This window comes from Aotus nancymaae, unplaced genomic scaffold, assembly GCF_030222135.1.
Source record: "Aotus nancymaae isolate 86718 unplaced genomic scaffold, 86718_ANA_hifiasm-v0.15.2.pri h1tg000044l, whole genome shotgun sequence".
Taxonomy (NCBI): domain Eukaryota; kingdom Metazoa; phylum Chordata; class Mammalia; order Primates; family Aotidae; genus Aotus; species Aotus nancymaae.
The window spans coordinates 734942-761992 of record NW_026988458.1 but is presented as its reverse complement, the minus strand read 5'-3'; the positions used below and the strand labels follow the sequence as shown (position 1 = coordinate 761992).

Sequence of the window (27051 nt, the reverse complement as noted above, 5' to 3'; positions counted from 1 at the left end):
GGTTCTGTCTGGCCGTATGTAATGAAGGCAGCTTTTCCAAGATGGAGCGTACTGTGCCTTCTGATTCTAATCTTTTCACGTCAGTATATTGTCAGTGTTTTCCCCGGTCAGTTATTTTTTTCTACCATGTTTTTAGCAGCTGTACATTTATTGGTATGTTGGGGAGTCATAGATGGTCAGTTACTGAAAAAGTGAAATAATTAAAAAAAGAGAAATAATTTTAAAAAATGCACTAACGCATTTTACATTCAGACAAATGTGCATCTGGTCCCCAGATCTCTTGGCTCTGGACTGAATGCCCGTTCTTCGAGAGTGGGCCACCCCTTCGAGCCACACCCACGGTACTGGGTTTTGCTTTCTGTAGGCTGAGTGGAGAACATGAAAGACATCTCGGGACATGGAATGCAGACTCCTGGGTTGTTTGTGGTTTTCCCAGAATTCTGGTGACAGTGCCGCTGGCATGGAGGGGTGTCTGGAATGAACAAGGCCGAGTCTGAGACAGATGGGCTGAGAGAGTCCTGTCGGCCTGGTGCTTTATGGAAGAGGCGGTGGAGTTAGGAGAGCTCTTCCTGCTGCATGGATGTGCCTCAGTAATTACCCACTTTTCTGTGTTTGGGGATTCCCGTGGTTTCCAGTTAAATCTTCTCAAAGTTGCACAAATCCACAGTGAGCCTTAGGATAACTCCTGGCGGTGAAATTGCCTGTGTGCATGCATGTCTGTGAGTGCACATGCTGGTCTTTGAGACTTACTGCCGGGTCGCTTTCAGCGCAGGGTGAGGTGTGGCCGTCAGGCTTTTCAGCTGCTGTGTAGTCATTTGCTTCCTCTCCTTGAAAGTGTTAATGGCTCAGAGTAATTTGTATGGAACTTATTTTAGACTCTGCTATTTATTTTGCCTTTCAGAGAAATCAGGGTTTGAGTTAAAATATCTCATGTCACTACTGTTGATAGAACCTCGATTATATTTTGCGGGAGGCAGGATGAAGAGGGAGATGGCTCTGGTGGGAGTTCAGCCTCTGACTTTGTTTCCATGTCTGAGTTTGAGGATCCCATTTGAAGTCATACCTTTTACCCGGTTATTGACTCTTAGAGGCCATTCCTGCTTTAGGGCTTTCTTGGACTTGGGGAGTCGTTTTTAAGCGTAGACACTTTGTCTGACACGATGCATCGTGGGGGACAGATGTCTGCCTCGGTGTTGTACAGGTAGCCTGAGTGGAGCTGGCTGGGGATGACAGGTTCCCCTCGCTTTGTGAGACCCTGCGTGTCCCCTCCCCCAGTGCGGCCAGGTTGGGGGGCAGGAGCCACACATTTGACAGCCTCATGGGGTGTGTGGCTGCAGAGCTGGAAACCCTGGTCCGTAGACTCGTGTGTGGGGGCTTTTCAGGCTGGTGGAATCAACTGGCCATGATGACTTTTGCCTGGACTTAACCTCTTTTTTCTCTAATAAATGGAAAAGCAGGTCCTGTTGCAGTGGCCGGACCAAGTCCTGTCTGGGGTAGAAGCGGGTGAAGGTGGTCAGCATCAAGGTTGATCTTGATGCCAATCCATGTCCTCAGCATCCGTTCCCCATCCCAGCCCGTGGTTCCAGTGACATTTATCACATGGGAACTGTGATCCTGGAAGTCCCGCTTCGTGGTTTTCGGCCATTTGTTCCCTGGAGCCCTGTTTTGCTCACTGTTGAGTTAGAAAGGCTGCTGGTGAGAAGGCTGTGCATTCCCCTCACCTCGGCCTGTCCTGAGCTTACCTTACGGTGCGTCCTCGTGAATGGATGTCCAGCCTTGCCCCTCGGTCTGCTGCCTGCCCAGCGCCGTGGTCAGGGTGGGCGCCTGAGGCCTCTGGACACCTGTTGTCTGGCCAGGGTTGCTGCTCCGTGTTGACACCTGGCCACCCTGGAGGAGGGTTTCTGAGAGTGCTGGTGGCTCACTCTGTCCTTGGGTCACTTGGTTTTTGTTAAAATGGAAATTTAAATTCTTTGTAAGAAGGAAAAGAGTATAATGTACAAAGAGAAGAGAGGTTAGATTAACATACTGTTATTTTAAAGTTAGCTGATAGATAAGTAGATGAACAGAGGATGGTCTCCACCTCCCACGGGCCGGCAGTATACTTGGGTGAGGGCTGTGGGGGTGGCTTTTCCCTGAGGCCTCAGGCCTGAACTCCGTCTCGCAGTCGGGCAGCGGGTGCTGCGTTTCCCTGGGGAGCGTTTTCCTTCTGAGACCTGTGTGATGTGTTGTGGAAGAAGCTGTGTGGGGCAGGGGTCCCAGGGGCTTGCACGGCTGGGCCTTTGCTAGCGCTGCATCCTCCGGTGGGGACTCCTGGCCTCCATGTGCTCTCCTGTCTCATGTGGGTGGCTCGCTGCCCTCCCTCCAGGGCAGTGAGAGAGAAAGGAGGGCGTCAGTTGCTTGTCCCGTTCTGGCTGAACTTGGATGGATTCAAATGAATGAACATAAGGCTTTGGTGAAATTAGGAGCACCTCACAGACCTGGGCCCAGGTAAGACCACTCCTAGCCACGAGGGGCTGATCTGATCAGAGCTGGTTGGATGGCCATTGCCACGGGCCCAGTGTGAGGGCTCTGAGCTCAGGAGCCGGCAGCCAGGCACCTTGGGGACCTTGTCCCTGCCTCTGCCCCTGCCCCAGCATTGCACAGAGGGGTCCCGACTTGCCCTGGGCACTGTTTAGAGTGATCAAGGGGGTGGCCAGAAACGGGAGAGGTGGAGTCCCTGAGGCCGCAGGCCTCCTTGCAGACTGTGGCCTTCAGGAGGGCAGCGGGCACGCGGTGTTCAAATGCAGCAGTGACTTGGTAAGGAAAGGGCAGTGGAGCCGCTGGCATTTCAGGTGAGTCATCCTTAAGGGTGCGGAATCCAGCTGTGTTGGGAGCCACTTGCTGGTGCGTGGCCGAGTCCCCATCTGGTCCCTCACTCCCCATAGCCACAGCCCTGGAAAATCCCGTCTGCCAGTTCATACCACACAACCCGGTGCAAACCTACCCCAAAGACAGCAGGAGGCAGGACGCAAGCACATGTTTGACGGCTGTGGAACTGACGTATGGGTTTTCCAGGCAGTTTTGTATTTGTGCCTGTTGTAGACTAGAACATCATTTGGTGTTTCTCTGCTGGAAAAGCAGGCTTTAGAGTGGTGTCTGAAAGTCGGTCTGATTACAGATTAGCGCAGCCTCTCCTGGGAGAGAGATGCTGACCTCCACCGATGGCACAGGGATCTGGGGAGGGTGCGGTGGCGTGGCAGCGTGAATGCTTCCGCATTTGATGGACACGGACACTTGGGCTGCCTGGAGGGGTTTGCGTGGAAGTGCCACTCAGGGCTCCCGATGCTGGGGCTAGAGGGGAGGGGGCCAAGGTGTCGAATCCCATTCGGTGTGAAAGGGGGTTTTGCCAGTCTTGGAGGAGAGGAAGGCAGTGTGGCCTCTGCTGGCATTGGTGATGCACCTGCCTTCCAGGTGTCTACTTGTGAGTGGATGGGCCTCACCCTTCATCCTTGCTGGGGCTTCAGAATCCACTGGTTTCCTGGAGGTTCTGGTGCCCCCTGAAGCACAGCCCCACCTTCCTAAACTGCCACTCCTGTGACTCGCGTTGTGTGTGAACTTACCTCCTTGCTCCTCGGCTTCCCCTGCCCGATGGCTCTGGGCTTCTCCCTGAGGGCCTGGGGTTTGTGTCGCCCATGTGGGTGGAGTCTGTGCCCCGCTCTCCTGGTCATTTTAAGTCATGTGGGGCCAGGAGGAGGCGTTCTCTGTCCCTGCACGGCTCACATTGTGGCTCTGTGGCCACTGTCTCTCTGCCCACTCGGGTACGCCGGGTTCCTCTGACTCTTTCTTAGGGCGACATTAGGCCCCACCTTCACCCGCAGGGACTCATCACCTCTAGACCTCGTTAGGTGTTTGGCTTTTTCCTTAGTTTAGAAAATGAAATAGCCTTATTGCTTGGTTCAGTTATGAAAATGGAAAGTTTCTTTAAAAACTTAAATGTGCGGAAAAGTATCAGAAAGAAAGTGACTGGTCATTTGAAATGACTGTCACAGGGGCTCTGCTGTTAATATTTTTTGGTGATTGTTTTTGGGGATAACCTAGATGTGTGTGTTTAAACATGTGCCATACAGAGTTTTAAATAAATGAACTCATGTTTTGTTCCCTGCTGTGTTTTACTCAACAGTTTGTTCTAGGTTTTTTTTTTCATGTCAGTAAATATAAGCAAAGATAATTCTAAAATGTTTGTGGAACATTTCAGACATGCACAAAGGAGAGAGATTGGGCAGGTGCCTTGTCCCCGTCGCAGACCTGGGTGACTCCTTGCTTGGCCAGGTTGATCATTAAGTAGTTATTAAATATTCTGACGTGTCTCTCAGAGATCATCATTCACTGTTACTGTCACGTAGGCAGCATTTAGATTTCTCAAGTTGTCTCAAATTTGGAAAGTTTGTTTGCATTGGAACCTTGCTCCCTTTCAGCAGCTCCTGGAGTCTGATCTCGATGCCCCCTCACTCACTCCACCCTGATGATGTGCTGCCCTGGCTGAATTTCATCCTTCGAAAGGTGTTGTGTGTTGGGAACCTTTGGGAGTGACTAGGATTGAATGAGGCCACCAGGGTGTAGCCCCTCACCCCGTTGGATCAGCGTCCTTATAAGCCAGTTTCCAGGGCAAGCCCAACCTTTTCCCACCTTGTGAAGCCCAAGGAGGAGGTGGTAGGTGCAGCCTGGAAGCTGGCTCTGCCCTGACCTCCAGCTTCCACCTCCAGGACAGCAAGAGGGAACCCTCGCACATAGGGCTCTAGGACCCTTTCAGGTAGGATTCCAGGACCGTGAGAGAGAATCCTTGCACGTAGGGCTACAGGGTCGCAAGAGAAAACTGTTGTATGTAGGGTTCACGACCACAAGAAAGAACCCAGGACCGCGAGAGAGAACCCTTGCACATACGGCTCCTGGACTGCGAGAGAGAACCCAGGACTGTGAGAGAGAACCCAGGACCGCAAGAGAGAACCCCTGTATGTAGGGCCCCAGGACTGCGAGAGAGAACCCAGGACCGCGAGAGAGAACCCAGAACCGCGAGAGAGAACCCTGGATCGTGAGAGAGAACCCAGGACCGTGAGAGAGAACCCAGGACCACGAGAGAACCCAGGACCACGAGAGAGAACCCAGGACCACGAGAGAGAACCCAGGACCGTGAGAGAGAACCCCGGACCGTGACCGTGAGAGAGAACCCAGGACCACGAGAGAGAACCCAGGACCACGAGAGAGAACCCAGGACCCAGGACCGCGAGAGAGAACCCAGGACCCAGGACCGTGAGAGAGAACCCCGGACCGTGAGAGAGAACCCAGGACCGTGAGAGAACCCAGGACCGTGAGAGAGAACCCAGGATCGTGAGAGAGAACCCAGGACCACGAGAGAGAACCCAGGACCACAAGAGAGAACCCAGGACCCAGGACCCAGGACCGCGAGAGAGAACCCAGGACCATGAGAGAACCCCGGACCGCGAGAGAGAAGCTCCGACCATGAGAGAGAACCCAGGACCGTGAGAGAAAACCCAGGACCCAGGACCGTGAGAGAGAACCCAGGACCACGAGAGAGAACCCAGGACCCAGGACCGCGAGAGAGAACCCAGGACCCAGGACCGTGAGAGAGAACCCCGGACCATGAGAGAGAACCCCGGACCGTGAGAGAGAACCCCGGACCGTGAGAGAGAACCCAGGATCGTGAGAGAGAACCCAGGACCGTGAGAGAGAACCCAGGACCACGAGAGAGAACCCAGGACCCAGGACCGCGAGAGAGAACCCCGGACCATGAGAGAGAACCCAGGACCGTGAGAGAGAATCCAGGACCCAGGACCGTGAGAGTGAACCCCGGACCGTGAGAGAGAACCCAGGACCGTGAGAGAGAACCCCGGACCGTGAAAGAGAACCCAGGACCGTGAGAGAGAACCCAGGACCACGAGAGAGAACCCAGGACCGTGAGAGAGAACCCAGGACCGTGAGAGAGAACCCCGGACCGTGAGAGAGAACCCAGGACCGTGAGAGAGAACCCAGGACCGTGAGAGAGAACCCAGGACCGTGAGAGAGAACCCCGGACCGCTAGAGAGAACCCTGTATGTTGGGTTCCAGGACTGCGAGAGAGAACCCTTGTACGTAGGGCTGCAGGCTGTGGTGTTTCTTAGCGGGATTTGAATGGACTAAGACTTGGCTCACATGTTTATTTAGGTTGCCTGCAGCACTTTGCCTTTATCTAAGCAAGTCTGCGATAAATGCACTGGCTGGGTTGGGCTTCCAATTACCCTCTTAATGGGTTCTTGGAAGTGCAGCTGCCCAGGCAGGGATCGAGGATGAGGAAGAGGACCTGGGCGCTGTCAGCCATGGCATCTCTGCCAGCCCAGTAGGGCAGGCTGTTGTTTGCATTTCTCGGAGCACTAATAGGATAGCTAGAACGTCTTGTCTTATGTTTGGTAATAGCTTTGTGTCTTCTGTATTTTCTTACCAAGTGATTGTCTTTTAATCAAGTTCTGATTCTTATCCAAGAACAAGGTTTGAGTCTCCATTTGGGTAAAGTTTCCTTTACCTTTAAAAAAATTAGGATCTCTGTGAAAGTTTTAGTTTTGCAAATAACAGATCTTGCTTGTAGGTTTGATCTCAGGAGTTAATATATTTTTAAAAATTGTTGCTATCAATGAGTGTTTTTACCTATTGTATTTTCTAACTGGTTATTATTACTTATAAAGGTCTGTTTTGTCTAGTATTTTTTTGTTTTATTTTTATTCTATTCATTTTTATTTTTTATTTCCATAGGTTTTTGGGGAACAGGTGGTATTTGGTTACATGAATAAGTTCTTTAGTGGTGATTTCTGAGATTTTGGTGCACCCGTCCATCACCTGAGCAGTGTACACTGAACACAATTTTTGTAGTCTTTTATCCCTCACCCCGTCCCACCCTTTACCCCGAGTCTCCAAAGTCCATTTTATCATTCTTATGCCTTTCCATCCTCACAACTTAGCTCCCATTACTTTTGTTTTTATACTTTCTTTACTCTGCTTGATATTTTCTAGTGTTCGTGACTTAAAAACTTTAGTAAATAATAATACATAAAGTGCAAGAAAGCCTAAAGAATGATAACTATGTCTACTGTAAAATATGCAGATGTGAATTATACAGCTGTAAAACACAGGTGCAAAGTATACAGCTGTAAAACAGGTGTGAAGTATACAGCTCTAAAACACAGATGTGAAGTGTACAGCTATAAAACAGGTGTGAACTGTACATCTGTAAAACAGGTGTGAACTGTACAGCTGTAAAACACACAGGTGTGAACTGTACAACTGTAAAACAGGTGTGAACTATAGAGCTGTAAAACAACAGGTGTGAACTATAGAGCTGTAAAACACAGGTGTGAAGTATACAGCTGTAAAACACAGGTGTGAAGTGTACAGCTGTAAAACAGGTGTGAACTGTACAGCTGTAAAACACAGGTGTGAACTGTACAACTGTAAAACAGGTGTGAACTATAGAGCTGTAAAACAACAGGTGTGTAGTATACAGCTGTAAAACACAGATGTGAAGTGTACAGCTGTAAAACACACAGGTGTGAAGTGTACAGCTGTAAAACAGGTGTGAAGTATACAGCTGTAAAACAGGTGTGAAGTGTACAGCTGTAAAACAGGTGTGAAGTGTACAGCTGTAAAACACAGGTGTGAAGTGTACAGCTGTAAAACAGGTGTGAACTATAGAGCTGTAAAACACAGGTGTGAAGTATACAGCTGTAAAACACAGATGTGAAGTGTACAGCTGTAAAACACACAGGTGTGAAGTGTACAGCTGTAAAACACACAGATGTGAAGTGTACAGCTAAATGATTTTAAATATTGCAGGTGGCAACACAGCCATCCAGGAGCCTCCCACACACCCCTTGGGGCAGCATCCTCCCACCCCCCATCCTTCCACCCCACCACGATTCTCCTCCTGTTCTGGAGTCCAGTAGTGGTGAGAAGTCAGCTCTGTTGCCAGTAGCAGTGGCTTGTGCTAAGGATACCACTGCGGATGAGTTCTCAAGAACAGACATTCACCGTGTCCCAGTTTTGGCAGTTACAGTTATGACCATTTATAGCCGTGAACATCTTGCGTGGTCTTTGGCGCACATCTGTGGAGGATTTGCATGGGTTTGGCCCTGTGGGGTTGCCGAGCTGGGGGCAGACCCATGGGGGCTTGTGCCCACAGCCGTTGGGCAGCAGGGAGTGGTGGCTCCTGGGGTGCTGCTGGGTGCCTGTGGCCTCCACCTGCATTCCTGGTGCCCAGGGGTGCTGTGTGTCTCCCCTGCCTCCGGCCCGCAGAAGGGCCTCTCTGTCTGGATGCTGAGTGATGTCTCCAGTCCACTCTCAGGGGTTTGACTGCTTGTCTCTGTTCTGACTTACAGTGCTGCTTCTCTGTTCTGGGCATGGTCCTGGCCTGGGTCTGCGAGTTGCAGGCCTGTCCTCCCTGGGTACGGCACTCTTGATTTTTTTTTTTTTTTCTTTTTTGAGACGGAGTTTCGCTCTTGTTACCCAGGCTGGAGTGCAGTGGTGTGATCTCGGCTCACTGCAACCTCCGCCTCCTGGGTTCAGGCTATTCTCCTGCCTCAGCCTTCCGAATAGCTGGGACTACAGGTGCATACCACCATACCTGGCTAATTTTTGTATTTTTAGTAGAGATGGGGTTTTTCCATGTTGGCCAGGCTAGTCATGAACTCCTGGCCTCAAGTGATCTGCCTGCCTTAGCCTCCCAAAGTACTGCTGGGACTACAAACATGAGCCGCTGCACCCAGCCGATTTTTTTTAAAAAATATATGTTTTATTGCGTTTTAGGTTTTGGTGTACATGTGAAGAATGGGCAAGATTGTTGCATAGGTACATACAAGGCAATGTGGTTTGCTGCCTTCCTCCCCATCACCTATATCTGACGTTTCTCCCCATGTTTTCCCTCCCCAGCTCTTCACCCCTCACTGTCCGTCCCCTAGTTCCCCCCACAGACCCCAGTGTGTGATGCTCCCCTCCCTGTGTCCATGTGTTCTCATTGTTCAGCGCCCGCCTAGGAGTGAGAACGTGCAGTGTTTGATTTTCTGTTTTTGTGTCAGTTTGCTGAGAATGATGGTTTCCAGGTTCATCCATGTCCCTACAAAGGACACGAACTCATTGTTTTTTGTGGCTGCATAGTATTCCATGGTATATATGTGCCACATTTTCCCTGTCCAGTCTATCATTGATGGGCATTTGGGTTGGTTCCAAGTCTTTGCTATTGTAAACAGTGTTGCAGTGAATATACATGTGCATGTGTCTTTATAATAGAACGACTTATAATCCTTTGGATATATACCCAGTAATGGGATTGCTGGGTCAAATGGAATTTCTATTTCTAGGCCCTTGAGGAATCGCCACACTGTCTTCCACAATGGTTTAACTAATTTACACTCCCATGAACAGTGTAAAAGTGTTCCTATTTCTCCACATCCTCTGCAGCATCTGTTGTCTCCAGATTTTTTAATGATTGCCATTCTAACTGGGGTGAGATGGTATCTCAATGTGGTTTTGATTTGCATTTCTCTAATGACCAGTGATGATGAGCATTTTTTCATATGTTTGTTGGCCTCATATATGTCTTCTTTTGTAAAGTGTCTGTTCATGTCCTTCACCCACTTTTGAATGGGCTTGTTTTTTTCTTGTAAATCTGTTTTAGTTCTTTGTAGATTCTGGATATAAGTCCTTTGTGAGATGGGTAGATTGCCAAAATTTTTTCCCATTCTGTTGGTTGCTGATTCACTCTTATGGTTGTTTCTTTTGCTGTGCAGCCAATTTTTTTTTTAATGGCTCCTTTTGATGAGACTTTCACTGCCTTTTCCTCTTTCCTTAGGTGCAAATTGTACATTTCTTAGGCCTTTTAACATCATTGTGTTTGTCTTTTTCTGTTACCGGTGCTCCAAACTGGATAGTTTATCTCATTGTGTCTAATATGCAGTTATTGTATTTTCTGTTCTGGAACTTTGTTTTGGTTTTCAAACCTGAGCTTTAAATTCTCAAACCTGAGCTTTAATTTCTTGAGCGTCTGATCAGTTCCTCTGGTGATTTTGCCCCCAGCCCTGTGGGTCTGGCTCCATGCTCTTGGTTTTTGGTCATGACTTGCTCTCTTGTCTGCTTGGGAATTGTCCCGTGGCCTGTTGGGCGTTTATATTGGAAGCCGTGGAGGAAGTACAGGGCCCTTCTCAGCAGCTGGACCGCGGGTGGTGGTGTTGGGTCCCTCAGGTCTTGGTGTCTGGGCTTCCTGTTGGGTGAGGATCCGGCTGTGAATTTCTAGGTCTTTTCTCAAGATGTGGCCCTTAGGGGTCCCAGCCCCAGCAGAGGGGCTTTGCCTGGAGCCTTCTTCCTGGGGTGAGGGGTCTAAGTACTAGCCCTGCCTGCCCTCGTCACGGGTTCTCTGATCAGGTTAGACAGATTCAATGGATTTAAACACATTTCTTCTGTAATTGTTTTCTGTAGCAGACTTGACCTGAGGCTCCTGTCCTGCCATTTCCAGATGCAGCAGCTCCTGTCCTGCTCTTCCCAATTGATGCTTTCGCTCACTCGGACCATGTTTGTGGATGAGCCTTCACGCTGCCCAGGTCTTCTCCAGACGCGAGGTTATTTTCTGCTGCACCCCTGCTCTGTGGCGGCACCATGTCCTCTTCCTCTAGGTGGCCTCTGTAGCTGAGAAGGCCGGGGCTGGTGGTCACCCACTGTCTTCTGCCTGGACTTAGCAACTTGAACCAGCAGCGTCAGTTGCCTCCCAGTGTCTGTTAGGAGCCCGTGCCCCCTGTCCAGCCTGTCCTGGGCGGCCCTGGCCTCCAGTGCCCTGAGTGGCTCCGGGCAGGACACTTTCAAATTAACTTACCTGGCTGCTGTTGGTACCCGCTCCTTGTGGGCTGTCAGGGAGGCCATTCTTACGCTTTGCCACGTGGGTCACCGCATATAGCAGCTTGCTGGTGGCTTCCTCAGGGTGAGCCAGCAAGGTCAGAGTTGGTCTCTTGAGGCTGCCCTCACCCTTGCCAGGCTGGGCAGGGCAGGGCAGCCCACGCAGGTGGCCCTGCAGGGCTGGGGTACTGGAAGCGGGTGGCTGGGGCCGCCGAAGGTCACCCCTGAGCTCTGGGTTGCGTTTGTTCCCAGGTTTGCTCTCCAGGGCCTAGGAGGGCTCCTGGGAGCTCCAGGCTGGGGTCCTAGCACCAGAGGAAGGACCTGTGGCCATGTGGGCAGAAGGTGCTGGCTGTTTGTGGTGGGCAACCCAACAGCCGAAAGGGAAGGGGTGGAGAGAGGGTACTGTTTCTTTCAGCATTCAAGGGAGGAGCAGATGGAGGAGTTCTCCACAGGACTCAAGGGAGGAGCAGGGGGAGGAGTTCTCCGCAGGACTCAAGGGAGGAGCAGGGGGAGGAGTTCTCCGCAGGACTCAAGGGAGGAGCAGGGGGAGGAGTTCTCCACAGGACTCAAGGGAGGAGCAGGGGGAGGAGTTCTCCTCAGGACTCAAGGGAGGAGCAGGGGGAGGAGTTCTCCGCAGGACTCAAGGGAGGAGCAGGGGGAGGAGTTCTCCTCAGGACTCAAGGGAGGAGCGGATGGAGGAGTTCTCCTCAGGACTCAAGGGAGGAGCAGACGGAGGAGTTCTCCGCAGGACTCAAGGGAGGAGCAGGGGGAGGAGTTCTCCGCAGGACTCAAGGGAGGAGCAGGGGGAGGAGTTCTCCACAGGACTCAAGGGAGGTGCAGATGGAGGAGTTCTCCTCAGGACTCAAGGGAGGAGCAGACAGAGGAGTTCTCCGCAAGACTCAAGGGAGGAGCAGGGGGAGGAGTTCTCCTCAGGACTCAAGGGAGGAGCGGATGGAGTTCTCCTCAGGACTCAAGGGAGGAGCAGGGGGAGGAGTTCTCCGCAGGACTCAAGGGAGGAGCAGGGGGAGGAGTTCTCTGCAGGACTCAAGGGAGGAGCAGGGGGAGGAGTTCTCCGCAGGACTCAAGGGAGGAGCAGGGGGAGGAGTTCTCCCCAGGACTCAAGGGAGGAGCAGGGGGAGGAGTTCTCCTCAGGACTCAAGGGAGGAGCGGATGGAGGAGTTCTCCACAGGACTCAAGGGAGGAGCAGGGGGAAGAGTTCTCCGCAGGACTCAAGGGAGGAGCGGATGGAGGAGTTCGCCACAAGACTCAAGGGAGGAGCGGATGGAGGAGTTCTCCACAGGACTCAAGGGAGGAGCAGGGGGAGGAGTTCTCCGCAGGACTGAAGAGAGGAGCGGATGGAGGAGTTCTCCACAGGACTCAAGGGAGGAGCAGGGGAAGGAGTTCTCCACAGGACTCAAGGGAGGAGCAGGGGGAGGAGTTCTCCTCAGGACTCAAGGGAGGAGCAGGGGGAGGAGTTCTCCTTAGGACTCAAGGGAGGAGCGGATGGAGGAGTTCTCCTCAGGACTCAAGGGAGGAGCAGACGGAGGAGTTCTTCACAGGACTCAAGGGAGGAGCAGGGGGAGGAGTTCTCCATAGGACTCAAGGGAGGAGCAGGGGGAGGAGTTCTCCGCAGGACTCAAGGGAGGAGCAGGGGGAGGAGTTCTCCGCAGGACTCAAGGGAGGAGCAGGGGGAGGAGTTCTCCACAGGACTCAAGGGAGGAGCAGGGGGAGGAGTTCTCCGCAGGATTCAAGGGAGGAGCAGGGGGAGGAGTTCTTCACAGGACTCAAGGGAGGAGCAGGGGGAGGAGTTCTCAGGACTCAAGGGAGGAGCGGATGGAGGAGTTCTCTGCAGGACTCAAGGGAGGAGCGGATGGAGGAGTTCTCCACAGGACTCAAGGGAGGAGCAAGGGGAGGAGTTCTCCGCAGGACTCAAGGGAGGAGCGGATGGAGTTCTCCGCAGGACTCAAGGGAAGAGCGGATGGAGGAGTTCTCCTCAGGACTCAAGGGAGGAGCAGGGGGAGGAGTTCTCCACAGGACTCAAGGGAGGAGCAGGGGGAGGAGTTCTCAGGACTCAAGGGAGGAGCGGATGGAGGAGTTCTCCGCAGGACTCAAGGGAGGAGCGGATGGAAGAGTTCTCCATAGGACTCAAGGGAGGAGCAGGGGGAGGAGTTCTCCACAGGAGTCAAGGGAGGAGCGGATGGAGGAGTTCTCCACAGGAGTCAAGGGAGGAGCGCGGATGGAGGAGTTCTCCTCAGGAGTCCCATGCGGGGGCTAGGAGGGCTCTGATAGCAGATGGCTGATCCCAGCTGCTGTTTATAGAGTGGCCTCTTCCCCAGGTCTCTTGCATTCCTGATGCAGTGTAGTGTGCATTGCCACTGTTTTCTGCCCTGGGGTCTGGCGCAGACTACTCCAGTCCTCAGGCGGGTCCCTCAGTGCAGCTGGGTCACTTTCTTTCTTTCTTTTTTTTTTTTGTTGTTTTTTTGAGATGGAGTCTTGCTCTGTTGCCCAGACGGGAGTGCAATGGTGCAATCTTTGCTCACTGCAACCTCTGCCTCCCAGGTTCAAGTAATTCTCCTGTCGGCTTCTCGAGTAGCTGGAATTGCAGGCACACGGTGCCACGCCCGGCTCATTTCTTGTATTTTTTTTAGTAGGGATGGGGTTTCACCGTGTTCCCCAGACTGGTCTTGACCTTCTGAGCTCAGGCAGCCCACCCGCCTCGGCCTCTCAAAGTGCTAGGATTACAGTCGTGGGCCACCACACCCGGCCTGCTGGATCACTTTCTTCTCGGCTCTGCTTACTTTTGAAATTAAGATTGTTTCTCAACACTTTTATGATTGTTGTGAAGGGAAGTTAATTTTTATGTTTTCTACCTGTTTTTTCCTGATACCAAGGGAAGCTGTTGATGCAGTAATTAATGATTTTCACAAGGGCTAGTAAGGGCGCGTTTGGCCTTTTTCTTCTCAGGTGCCATCAGGCCGTGTTGGTGCTCCGGTGCTCCCTGCCAGTCCCAGGGTGTCCCACCCCAACTGGTCAGCCTGGTGCTGGCTGTGGTTGCCCAGGCCTCCCTGGGGCAGCGAGGTCACTGGCACCCGCTGACTCCTGGTGTCTGCGTCTGTGGTCTTGTCTCTGGTTGGCACCGCTGTGGACTCTTCCAGTGTGCCTGGCAAATCTCTGCAAGTGACACTGGTTGTGGCTTTCCTGTTCTGTGTGGCGTTGTGTTTAGGTTTTCATGCTGCTGTTACACTTTTTAAAAGCTGTCTTCTCCGTCCCTCTGTTGGGTGCCATCTTGGTGTTTTCTGACTTCTGACCTGAGTCCCGGTGTTTCGGTGGCAAACGCGGCCTGTTTTTGTGAGTAAAGTTTTGTTGGAGCGCAGCCATGATGCTTTGCTCACAGATCCTGTCTGGCTGCTTTCCTGCTGTTGCTGCAGAGTTGAGTGGCTGTGACAGAGACTGGATGACCCTCGAGCCCGAATCATCTGCTGGGTACCCCCTTAGAAGTGTGTGGCCCTGGCGCCCTCTCCAGCCCTCCCCTGGGCCTGCTTGTAAACCTTTATGTTGGGACTGCAGGACCCCGTTGGGCTTTTTTCTTACCAGGCAGAATTCCTGCTTCACAGAGTTTATGCCAGGGGTGTCGAATCTTTTGGTTTTCCTGGGCCACAATGGAAGAAGAAGAATTGTCTTGGGCCACACAAAATAGAATAACACTAACGATAGGTGAGCTGAAAAAAAAAAAGCTTACAAATTTGTGTTGGGCTATATTCAAAGCTGTCCTGGGCCACATGCAGCCTGTGGGCCACGGGTCGGACAAGCCTGATTTACACTCGAGTGGAGAGCCATCAGCAGTGGAAAATGTTAAATTGTTCAGTATTAGAAAGTGCAGAGAAGAGCGGGGCATGGAGGGGTGAGATGGCGCGGGGTCTGGGCCGGGTATGTGCCCCGCCTCACTGCTATGCGCCCTATGCTGACCCCCTCACAGGCTTTTGAGTGTAAGGGACTGTTCTCTTCACGCCCCTGCATCCTCCTGTGTCTCCAGGGCTTGTGTGTCCCAAGGGAGTAGCCCCCTGGACACACCCTGGTGGGGTGCTGGCCGATGGGGAGGGACGTGATGAGAGCCCGGGCAGTGCCTCCCCCGGGCCAGGCGAGTGCAGCGCCAGGTTGTGACAACCGTGGTCACCTGTGTGTTTTAAAGATGACATCAGTGATAGGTCCCCTTTTAAGCCTGGCACGGAAAAGTCACGTTCATAGACCCTGTCACAAAATGGGCACTGGTGAGGTTTATTAAACGATGTCATCTTTTATAGTTCTCATTTTCAGTTGGTTCAGCTTTTTCTAGCAGCATGGTGTGTTTTGCTGCTATTGGTGCTACTCAGTACAATTTTATCTAATGTAAGAAGAGACTAATCAACTGTAATCTCCGTTAACTACAAACACAAATGTTGTTGAATATAGTTTTTCTTTTTTTTTTTTTGAGACGGAGTTTCGCTCTTGTTACCCAGGCTGGAGTGCAATGGCGCGATCTCGGCTCACCGCAACCTCCGCCTCCTGGGTTCAGACAATTCTCCTGCCTCAGCCTCCTGAGTAGCTGGGATTATAGGCACACGCTACCATGCCCAGCTAATTTTTTGTATTTATAGTAGAGACAGGGTTTCACCATGTTGACCAGGATGGTCTCGATCTCTTGACCTCGTGATCCACCTGCCTTGGCCTCCCAAAGTGCTGGGATTACAGGCTTGAGCCACCGCGCCCGGCGAATATAATTTTTCTAATAGAAATCAAGGTTAGCTTTAGCCAAGGAGCACCTTTGCTGTTAGCTGATATGTTAATGTGTTTAGCACCTTAAGTTGTCCTTACTGGGAGGTAGGGCTGCATCTTGAGTATAAAGATTTTATGGGAAAATAAGTCCAGTGCACAAATCTTAAAATTAATAGCAATTTCAGCCGGGCACGGTGGCTCACGCCTGCAATCCCAGCACTTTGGGAGGTTGAGGTGTGTAGATCATGAGGTCAAGAGATCGAGACCATCCTGGCCAGTATGGTGAAACCCCGTCTCTACTAAAAATACAAGAATTAGCTGGGCGTGGTAGTGTGCGCCTTTAGTCCCGGCTACTCAGGAGGCTGAGGCAGGAGAATGGCTTGTACCCAGGAGGTGGAGGTTGCAGTGAGCTGAGATTGCGCCACTGCACTTCAGCCTGGCAACAGGGTGAGATGCCATCTCAAAAAAAAAAAAAAAAAAAAAAAAAGCAATTTCAGCAATATGTTAAAAACATGAAGCTGGTCCAGGCCCATGTGGTGGTTCACGCCTGCTTGAGCCCAGGAGTTTGAGACCAGCCTGGGCAACATAACGAGACCTTGTCTCTGCTAAAAATAAAAAAAATTAGCCAAGTATAGGGTGTATGCCTGTTGTCCCAGCTGCTCTGGAGGCTGAGGTGGGAGAGTGGCTTGAGCCTGGAAGGTAGAGGCTGCAGTGAGCCGAGATCGCACCACTGTACTCCAGCCTGGGTGACAGAGTAAGAGCCTGTCTCAAAAAAAAAAAAAAAAAAAAAAAGCAAATGAAACCGTTTGTGTTTTGGTTGTTGTTACTGAGCTCCTGTGGGTCACAGCCCATGAGGAAACTGTAGGAACTAAATGTAAGGAGGACCCACGTGAGGGCCTTTCCTGCAGCTCCTTACACGCTCACGCCGGTAATTGTGGTTTTGTAGTGTCTACTAGATATCAGCCGATAAGAATGACTTCATATTAAGAAATCCCAGAGCCTATAACTGGATCTGTCTTAGTTCTGAACTCTCAGTGGAGACCCAGACTCATACCCACACTGATAAGGGCAGGACACGGGAGGCTGTGGCCGCAGATCCTTTGTGACTCACATGGGGTTTCCCAGTAAGGTGCTGGCTTTGAGATGGGAGCTAGCCAAGCCACAGCTGGCCCCTGGCCTGAGGAGTGGGGACTTGGGTGCCAAGGCCACTTTGCTGTGGGGCGTCGGGGGCCCAGCAGGCCAGCGTGCACCCATCATGCATCTTGTTAACGTGAACACTGAGTGGACAGGCCCTGGCCGTCTGTCACAGACTCAGTATTAACGTGAATACTGAGTGGACAGACCCTGGCTGTCTGTCACAGGATCTGAGTGGACAGACCCTGGCCCTGTTAACTGGTCCCCCTTAGCAGCCAGCCTTTACAGCCAGCCTGGGACCTGCCTGGCGGGAGCCCTGGAAGGTCTGTGTCCTAGGAGCCCCTCTTAGTTCCGGGCCAACCAGGACAGGCGGTCACCCCACATACAGGGTTTTAAATATTCACACGTTATACCGGGGATCTGGTGCTGTTGCCTCGGGCAGGAGTGGAGGCTGAGGGTCTGCACGTTTACTGCTCTGCATGGGCTCCGTCCTGGGAGTGAGGTGGAGCCCACCTTGGGAGATTGTGGTCTTTGTAAAGGTGGACAGCAGTGAGTCAGGAACCGCAAGCTTGTAGGTTTTGGATTGGGGTGTGTCCGGCTAAGCTTCCTCATGGCTGCACAGAGCCTCAGCGGGGCATCGTATTTGATGGCAAATGGGAATGAAATCATGGCATAGTGGTCTTTTTCAGGGAAGATGCTGCGCTTAGTTCTTGCAGCTCTTCTCTGTTGTCAGCCAAGGGGGTCTCCATAAGATTCTTCCCTGTCCTTGGGGTTACCTTCCAGGAAGGGGTGGGTGTCAGAGAGTGAGTGCGGCTTTGAAAGGCCGATGCCGACTGTTAGCCGACTGTTGGGGCGTGCCGAGTGGGATCCTGTTCTTCAGGCGACGGTGCCACTGAGCTTTCCATGTGGAACTAAGTTTACACAGGGTTCAGGATCCCTTCAGAGTAAATTCACTGACTACCTGGTTGATGAAAATAATCCCTTTTAAAAATAAATGTTCTAGAGAAAACTGTAACTGCTGTATTATTTAGCTGTTGCTGTGAAACAGACACTTTTAGTGGCTTAAGACAACAGTAAGCCCTTTTATCTCACACAGTGGCTGTGGGCCAGGAGTTTGGAAGTGGCTCAGTTGGGTGCTTCTGTCCTGGAGTCTCAGGCAGATGCAGTTGAGATGTTGTCCAGCTCTGTGGGCATCAAGGCCAAGGTCTGGGAGTCCGCCTCCAAGATGTCTCACCCATGCAGCAGTGTCAGCATGAGCCCTCAGCACCAGGACCACCTCAGGGCTGCTTGAGCATCCTCACACCATGGCACCAACTTTCCCAAGAGGGCAGGGAGTGACCTACCTTCAGAAGTCACCCCTTATTTCCATCCTGCTGGGGGTCACAAAAGTCAGTTCAGGGAGGAAATGGTGGTGTGGTGGTGAGTGTATACTGGGGATCCTGTCAGAAGGTGACACGGTGGTGAGTGTCTGCAGGGAAGCCTGTAGAAAGAAGGCAGCATGGTGGTGAGTGTGTGCAGGGAAACCTGTAGGAAGGCGGTGTGGTGGTATGTGTGGAGGGGAGCTTGTTGGAAGGCGGTGTGGTGGTGAGTGCATGCAGGGAAACCCGTAGGAAGGTGGCGCGGTGGTGAGTGTGTGCGGGGAAACCCGTAGGAAGGTGGTGTGGTGGTGTGTGCAGGGAAACCTGTGGGAAGGCAGCACGGTGGTGAGTGTGTGCAGGGAAACCCATAGGAAGGCGGCGCGGTGGTGCGTGTGTGCAGGGAAACCCGTAGGAAGGTGGTGTGGTGGTGCGTGTGTGCAGGGAAACCCGTAGGAAGGTGGTGTGGTGGTGCGTGTGTGCAGGGAAACCCGTAGGAAGGCAGTGTGGTGGTGAGTGTGTGCAGGGAAACCCGTTGGAAGGCGGTGTGGTGGTGAGTGTGTGCAGGGAAACCCGTAGGAAGGCGGTGTGGTGGTGAGTGTGTGCAGGGAAACCCGTAGGAAGGTGGTGTGGTGGTGAGTTTGTGCAGGGAAACCTGTAGGAAGGTGGTGTGGTGGTGAATGTGTGCACGGAAACCTGTAGGAAGGTGGTGTGGTGGTGGTGTGTGCAGGGAAACCTGTAGGAAGGTGGTGTGGTGGTGTGTGCAGGGAAACCCGTAGGAAGGCGGCGTGGTGGTGACTGTGTGCAGGGGAGCTCTTTGGAAGTGGGTGTGGTGGTGAGTGTGGAGGGGAGCTCGTTGGAAGTGGGTGTGGTGGTGAGTGTGTGCAGGGGAGCTCGTTGGAAGCTGGTGTGGTGGAGTGTGTGTGCAGGGGAGCTCGTTGGAAGCGAGTGTGGTGGTGAGTGTGTGCAGGGGAGCTCGTTGGAAGCGGGTGCGGTAGTGACTGTGCAGGGGAGCTCGTTGGAAGCGGGTGTGGTGGTGACTGCAGGCGAGCTCGTTGGAAGCGGGTGTGGTGGTGAGTGTGTGCAGGGGAGCTCGTTGGAAGCGAGTGTGGTGGTGAGTGTGTGCAGGGGAGCTCATTGGAAGGCGGCGTGGTGGTGAGTGTGTGCAGGGGAGCTCGTTGGAAGCGGGTGCGGTGGTGACTGTGCAGGGGAGCTCGTTGGAAGCGGGTGTGGTGGTGACTGCAGGGGAGCTCGTTGGAAGCGGGTGTGGTGGTGAGTGTGCAGGGGAGCTCGGAAGCGGGTGTGGTGGTGAGTGTGTGCAGGGGAGCTCGGAAGCGGGTGTGGTGGTGAGTGTGTGCAGGGGAGCTCGTTGGAAGGCGGCGTGGTGGTGAGTGTGTGCAGGGGAGCTCGTTGGAAGGTGGCGTGCTGGTGAGTGTGTGCAGGGGAGCTCGTTGGAAGGAAGGCAGACTGTTGACTGCTTAGAGTCAAGCTTAGCTTGTAAATAGCATCTTCTTGTGCCTTCACCTGGTGGAAGGGGCGAGGGAGTCTCTTTTATCAGGGCATAAGTTTCACCCAGGAGGCTGTGCCCTCGTGGCCCAGTCACCTCCCGAATACCCTCCCACGCAGGATTAGGATGGCCACACGTGATGATGCTGCAGAGCCTTCCTGGAGGCCGCGTGCCGCAGCCCCGCTGGCAGCTGCCGGCGCCCGCTCCCGTCTCCCAGTTCACCCTCCTCCACAGCTGGTTTGTAGAACGTTTGTATGACTGTTCTTCAGATGATTGTGAACAGAGGCAGTATGGGTGGTGTTTTTCTTTTATGATTTCCTTTATGGAAAGGAGAGTTTGCATTTCCCTTGTGATTTTGACACGTGTTATGAAAAATTTGCAGTGTTTGTCAAACTCAGTGTAGGGTAAGCACATCCCACCAAGATAGACACTTACAGGCAGCCGCAGGAACCCACGGCGTAGTTTCCTTTTTCGGTCAGATTTCCTGTCTTACAGCCTCATGTTCCTAGTTAGAAATTAAGGTTGACCCTGTAGCCAGGTGTGTGTGTCCTCATCCTCCGTATCTGGAGAGGTCTGCATCGGAGGCCCTGCGGCCTGGAAGTCATGCCTCTGAGTTCGTGGTTCTTAGCTGAGGGTGGCTTTGCAGTGTCCAGAGATGGTTCTGGTTGTCCCACCCGGGATGAAGGCTGAGGATGCCGACAGACACCCTGCAGGGAGGACGGCTCCCGGCTCCCGGCTCCCGGCAGAGCCGTGCAGGTGGTGGTGTCAGCGCTAACGCAGGGTGTCATTCAGCTCCCGGCCTCCTGGGTCCAGAGCTTCTCCAGGAGAAAGCTGAGGAAAGGGGCCAGCCGTGAGCTGAAGGCACTTGCCAGGGATCTGGTGACACCTGGGCACGTGGCCGGTGGGACCAGCAGACTGAGGCCGAGGATTTTGAAGTGCTGCTGCCATTTCTACTTTCAGAAGCATGAGTTGCATAAGAAAGAGGAATGAAAGGGTTTTTCCTGGAGTGAAATGATGCTTGTGGCAGATACAGGAACCGCAGACGATGCCACGCTTGTGTCAGCAGTGCGACACTGGCCCAAACGTCGGTCTTGTTCTCTCACTGTGTGGTCCGCGTGCCGCGCAGTTACAGCAGAGCTTTATGTCGTAACATTGAGGCTGGCGGAGAAAGACCGGCCCCTTCACCCTGTCTCAGACTTCTTGGAAGGTCTGCTTGGGTCCATAGCCTGGCCCATTAACTCCCCAGGCAGCTGCTGTGGAGGAAGAAGCACTGCCCAGAAGGAGATGCTGTGCTGGTGGGTGGTGGTTATGTGACGGGGCGGGGTAGGGGGCGGGGCGGGGGTGTGGTCTCCTGGAATTGTGTTTCCTGGTGGGGGGGGTGTGGTCTCCTGGAATTGTGTTTCCTGGGAGGGGGTGGGGTGGGGTGGGGTGGGGGTCTATTCAGGGATTGCTGAGCCCTGTCCCAGCCAGGGCTGACCACTGAGTCGATGGGGGCAGAGCGAGAAATATCCAGGCCGCCTGTGCTGCAGCCCCCATGGCTGCCAAGGTCTCCCCTGGGCAGGGGCAGTGTGTGTTCTCGCAGGGCCTGTGTTGGTACACGTGAGGAACATTTCTGTGAGCAGCAGTGGAGTGTTTACACAAGCCTTGCAGTGGCTGGGCCAGGCCCGTGTCTGAGGGCGCAGTAGCCTTAGGCAGGGCTCCTGTGTTGAGGCCTGACTTACCTCTGTTCCTGGGAGTCTTTCACACGCCCTGAAGCCATGGGGAGGGGCAGCCCCCACTCTGCCTGTCTCTGTCCATCGGGCTGCCCCTGCCAACAGAAAGCCACTGCGCCCCCAGGCAGCACGTGCCCAGTGCCAGTCCCCGGCCCCACGCTTCTTCGCAGATGCTCATTTGCTCATCCTGGTGAGGGAGGATGATACAGGTACGGCAGTGGCAGGATGGCTTCAGAGACCAAACCACGGTGGCCACAGGGCAGAGCTGGGAGTGTAGACGCCATGTGAGGACCTGGGCGCGGCCCTGGCTGTGCAGGTGGGAGGGCGGTCATCTTCCACGGCTGGGACTTGCTCCATCATACCTCCAGCAGGGCTTCTTCCGGCTCCACACACGCGAGGCCAGGGCGTGCTACACTCCCACACAGATGCTCGAGCTGGGCCCTAGCTTGACCAGCCCTGGCCTCACCTATCACCTTAATCTCCTGGCTTTAACTTCCTGGCCTTTCCCTTCTGGCCTGATGCACCTGGCTGTTCTCCCACCTCTGTTTAACTTCTCAGTCTTACCCAGTTTGATTTAACCTCCTTGATCGTCGTCACCTGACCTTACTTTGCTGTAGTGACTTGGCCTTAATCTCCTGGCAGTTCTAGCCTGCCGTAGCCACTTGGCCGTACGTACCTGGCTCAGCCTCCTGTCCGGACCCATTCGCCTTTTTCTAGCTGGCCTTACGCTCCTGCCTTTCTCTCCCAGGCTTAACGTCTTGGCCTTACCAACCTGGCCTGGATGGTAGTGCCCTCATGGTGACCAGGATGTCTAGTGTCCCATTACACCTGTAACACACTAACGGGTGCCAGCATGGAGCCACTCACGCCGGCCTTCAGGGTCACGCTTCTCCCAGTGTTGTGCGTTTGTGCCAGTGTAGACCTCTGCAGGGCCTGTGCCGGTGCTGCGTCAGGCATGGCGGCCTCAGAGACGCCTTCTACGTGTGGCCCAGTTCTTGCTCCACGGCTCTTTCCCTTGAGATTGCATCACAGGAGTTTTGGGGCCCCTGGGCGTGGTGGAGCCTAGATCCCAGCACCTTGCTCTGGCCAGTGTGGTGGAGCCTCCCCGCAGCCCCTCCCACACATCCTGTCTCACCTGGCTGTGTGCGCAGCTGGTCACTGGGATGCCCACCCACCTCCCGGTGAGTCCCACAGCCAGGGCTGGGCCGGTGCCTGCTGCACGGCCAGGCTCAGAAAGTGCGGCTGGGCCCGGTTTGAATGGCAGTTGTTAGTGTCTTCTTTTAGCCTCCGTGGTTATGAACTTGTCATTGTCAGGAGCTTATGGGCAGCCCTGGCTTTCCTCATCTTCTGTAGGGAAGTGGAGTTTCGAAGACACCCAGGAAATTGCCCCAGTGGTCTTCTTGCTGGGCGTTGAGTCTTGGCTGCCTGACTTGTACCTGGGCTGTTTCCCTGTGTGGCCCTGACTGTTACCCGGGTGGCACCATGGGGTTGTGGCGTCTCATTGTTCCCACGGTGTTGTCTATGGAAGGGTGCATTCGGGTGCCTCGACTCTCAGCAAAGGCAGCATGCCCCGTCGCCACCTCCTAGCCCCCGCTGCCTGAGGTGCGTGCCCTTCCTGGACCCTGGGTGCTCAGACGTGCTGCCCCTTTGTGTGCGCACGCTCAGGCCGCCATGCGCATGCTGCCGGCACGCCCCTCCCAGAAGCCGCCCCTCCAAGGCCTCCTCTCGGGATGCCGTTTCCTCCGCAGAGCTCGCCTCAGGGGACTGATGTTTTGTTGCAACTAGGAAGAGAATGAAAGATTTCATGGCTTTTCTGGAGAAGCAGGATGAGGTTGATAGTCCTGATAGGAATCTTCCTTAACGTGTCTTGCTGTGCGGCTGTAGTGTTACACGTGCGCTCCCGTGGTGTGTGCCTGTCCCTTTACGTGTGTGATGTGTGTGCTCCTGACGTGTGGCTGAACTGTGACATGTGCTCCCACTGTGCGGCTGTATCATCAGGCATGAGCTCCCGCCGTGCGGCTGTGCCGTCACGCGTGTGCTCCCGCCGTGCGGCTGTGCCATCAGGCGTGTGCTCCCGCCGTGCGGCTGTGCCGTCACGCGTGTGCTCCCGCCGTGTGGCTGAACTGTTACATGTGCTCCCGCCGTGCGGCTGTGCCGTCAGGCGTGTGCTCCCGCCGTGCGGCTGTGCCGTCAGGCGTGTGCTCCCGCCGTGCGGCTGTGCCGTCAGGCGTGTGCTCCCGCCGTGCGGCTGTGCCGTCAGGCGTGTGCTCCCGCCGTGCGGCTGTGCCGTCACGCGTGTGCTCCCGCCGTGTGGCTGAACTGTTACATGTGCTCCCGCCGTGCGGCTGTGCCGTCACGCGTGTGCTCCCGCCGTGTGGCTGAACTGTTACATGTGCTCCCGCCGTGCGGCTGTGCCGTCACGTGTGTGCTCCCGCCGTGCGGCTGTGCCATCAGGCGTGTGCTCCCACCGTGCGGCTGTGCCGTCAGGTGTGTGCTCCCGCCGTGCGGCTGTGCCGTCACGCGTGTGCTCCCACCGTGTGGCTGAACTGTTACATGTGCTCCCGCCGTGCGGCTGTGCCGTCAGGCGTGTGCTCCCGCCGTGTGGCTGAACTGTTACATGTGCTCCCGCCGTGTGGCTGTGCCGTCACGTGTGTGCTCCCGCCGTGTGGCTGAACTGTTACATGTGCTCCCGCTGTGCGGCTGTGCCGTCAGGCGTGTGCTCCCGTCATGCGGCTGTGCCGTCAGGTGTGTGCTCCCGCTGTGCGGCTGTGCCGTCACGTGTGTGCTCCCGGCGTGTGGCTGAACTGTTACATGTGCTCCCGCCGTGCGGCTGTGCCGTCAGGCGTGTGCTCCCGCCGTGCGGCTGTGCCGTCACGCGTGTGCTCCCACCGTGTGGCTGAACTGTTACATGTGCTCCCGCCGTGCGGCTGTGCCGTCAGGCGTGTGCTCCCGCCGTGTGGCTGAACTGTTACATGTGCTCCCGCCGTGCGGCTGTGCCGTCAGGCGTGTGCTCCCGTCATGCGGCTGTGCCGTCAGGTGTGTGCTCCCGCCGTGCGGCTGTGCCGTCACGTGTGTGCTCCCGGCGTGTGGCTGAACTGTTACATGTGCTCCCGCCGTGCGGCTGTGCCGTCAGGTGTGTGCTCCCGCCGTGCGGCTGTGCCGTCAGGTGTGTGCTCCCGCCGTGCGGCTGTGCCGTCAGGCGTGTGCTCCCGCCGTGTGGCTGTACTCTTACCTGTGCTACATTTCACTTAACATTTATTGTCAGCATTTTACTCATAAAAATTTTGATATTTCCAGACTGTAGGTTCTGTAAGTCATGGCCAATTTCTGGTGGACGGTGCCATTTTGGCCCTGCAGGTGTCGTGGTGATAGCAGCGTTCCTTCTCTGGACCTGGTGTTCTCCCGGTCGTTGCTGGAGTTGCTTGCTTAACTGTGGCCCTTCTGCCTTTTTATGATGTTATATGACAGAACCCTTGAGGGTGGATTTAAACACCCCTAGCTTCATAGCCCTTTTAGATGTTGTATTTATTATCGTTTTATTGTTTTCTGCAGGCTGGTCTAATTGAAGCCAACGGAGAACTCAAGGTCTTCATAGACCAGAACCTTAGTCCCGGAAAAGGTAAGATCTGGACGTATACTTGTGTTGCTGAATGCATTGAAGCGTCACATGTTTATGAAGCTATTGACATCGAAGCCTCTTGCTGACGATGGTGTCTCCCGTGTGGGCACCTTTGTGCTGTGGGAACCCGCGAGGGTGGGCGTAGGGGCCTTCTGACGTTTAGAACACAACCCGCGCACGCACACCAGTAGCTTTGCTGATTTTGAGTTCTAAGGTATGTATACTGTTTGCAAGAGTTTAGCAAAGGTAGGATAACGTAAAGAAATACAGATGATTTGTTTTCCCTCCACCCGGAGATAATGATGTCTCAGCAGTGGTGTGGGCTCTTCCAGAGGCCAGCCTCGGAAAGAAGGGCCTGCCGTGGCGCCGCGAAGCGGGCACTTTCCACGTCTCGTGCTGTGCGTGTGTATTCTAACAGCTCTTGAGGAAGAGCCGTTTTTCTTTTCTTGAGGAATCCAGGGGAGGAAGTCAGCTGGAGAGGTGGAACCCGCCTCTTCCAGGGTCCCACGGTTGTCAGAGTTTTCATTTTACACCTCGGAGTGGCACTGTGGTTTACATTCGTGAAGGGGTGTGTGCGCACCTGGTTACTTCCCGAGTAAACTTATTAACTGTGCTGGGCCAGGGCACGCCATTTAGAAGCTTTGGCGTGCGATGCTTGGCCCCGTGTGAGGCTGCGCTGCGTGGAGCTGGGAGTGTGTGCAGGGCAGTTCGCTGTGGTTGTTGAGATGTCACCGGGAGATGAGCTTGTGGAAGAGCGCGCTGTGTCCTAAGAGGCGTCTGCCTGCACAGCACAGCGGGCCCATTGGGCGCTCTGGCTGCGACATCCACGTGGTTGCGTCAGCCCAGGGAGGAGCCCAGAGGCCTGGATGCTTTTCCGTTTTAGTTTCTTTTTAAAAGGCTTTACTTTGAATTTTTCTAATTATTCTCATATACAAACTTAGCTTTTTTTACTTTTAACAGTGAGACCCTTGTAAGTGACCTTTTGCTGCTTGCTGTGGCTCTGGGGCTTGGGAGCGTGGTGACCAGGCCCCCAGCCCTCTTCTGAGGTGTGGCCCTGCCAGCCATCCCTTTCTGTCCGGTGCTGGTGTGCATGCCCATGTGGTACCATCTGCCCCCCACCCCTGCGTGCTGTGGAGCCAGCTCCAGGTGCCTCCTTGGGGCCCGTCCCTAGGTCCTGCTCTGGTCTCTTCCTGGAGAGGACTTGGCCTGTGACCTGAGCCAGTGTGCACCCTCCCCAGCCTCCTGCTGCCCCCAGGCTCAAGTGTTCTGGGCCCTGCCATAAGGAGGCGGTGGGGGCTGGCCCTGACCCTGCTCTTCCACTGAAGCGGGTCCTTCCCCGCCGCTTTTCTCAGGAGAGGGATCAAATCTATGGAGACCGTTTAGCATTATTTGAGCTTTTTGTCTTGATCATTTGTAGCATTCACTGATTGCTTGAGATAAATACAGTTTTAGTGCAACTAATTGAACACTTAAAAGTTTGCACAAGTTGCAGGCATGACATTTTCTTTGCAAGTGATGAAGCAGAAATAACGATGGCAAAGTTCACTGTTTTATTTGCTTGGAAATGAAGTGTGTCACTATGGTGTGTAATTCAGATTTCTCTTGTTAGGCTCACGCAGGAGGCTTTCTTACCACGTGTGGGCTGTCTCCTTTTCCATTCTTACTCACAAGTGTGTAACAGGTTTAATTGAGCTGAAGAGTTGGATCGCAGGGATCAGCAGGGAAACTTTTCTGGCATTCGTGGCCGAGCTGAGCATGTTCTGGTTTCCATCTGCCCCAGCAGGGTAGTGTGTTTCCCCTCTGCTCGCCCCGCATGTCCTGGCCTTCTGATCCGCCCCAGGTGAGCCTTGGGATGGTCAGCTCTGCCCCCGGGATCGCCGGCCCTCACCTGGTGTTGATTCCACCACACGTGGTTAAATTTGCTTTTGAATCAGTGGTACGTTAATGTTTTAAAATTTTGAATTAGGAAAAGGTGCAGAGAGGTTTCCTTTTTTCCTCTTCTGCCCATGCGGGTGAGCATCAGTGTTCACTTCCGATGTTGGTTCCAGAGAATTCTATTTAACAAAAAGA

At 53.9% G+C, this 27051-nt stretch overlaps 1 protein-coding gene across 1 annotated transcript in view; it reads left to right on the top strand.

Annotated features, from left to right (window-relative positions):
- Positions 1-27051, top strand: part of TFDP1 (transcription factor Dp-1) — a 66736-nt gene that overhangs the window by 13514 nt on the left and 26171 nt on the right. Inside the window, exon 2 of the mRNA XM_064361823.1 lies at positions 24915-24981. Coding sequence (XP_064217893.1) covers positions 24915-24981 — 67 coding nt within the window. The remainder of the gene's footprint in view (positions 1-24914; positions 24982-27051) is intronic.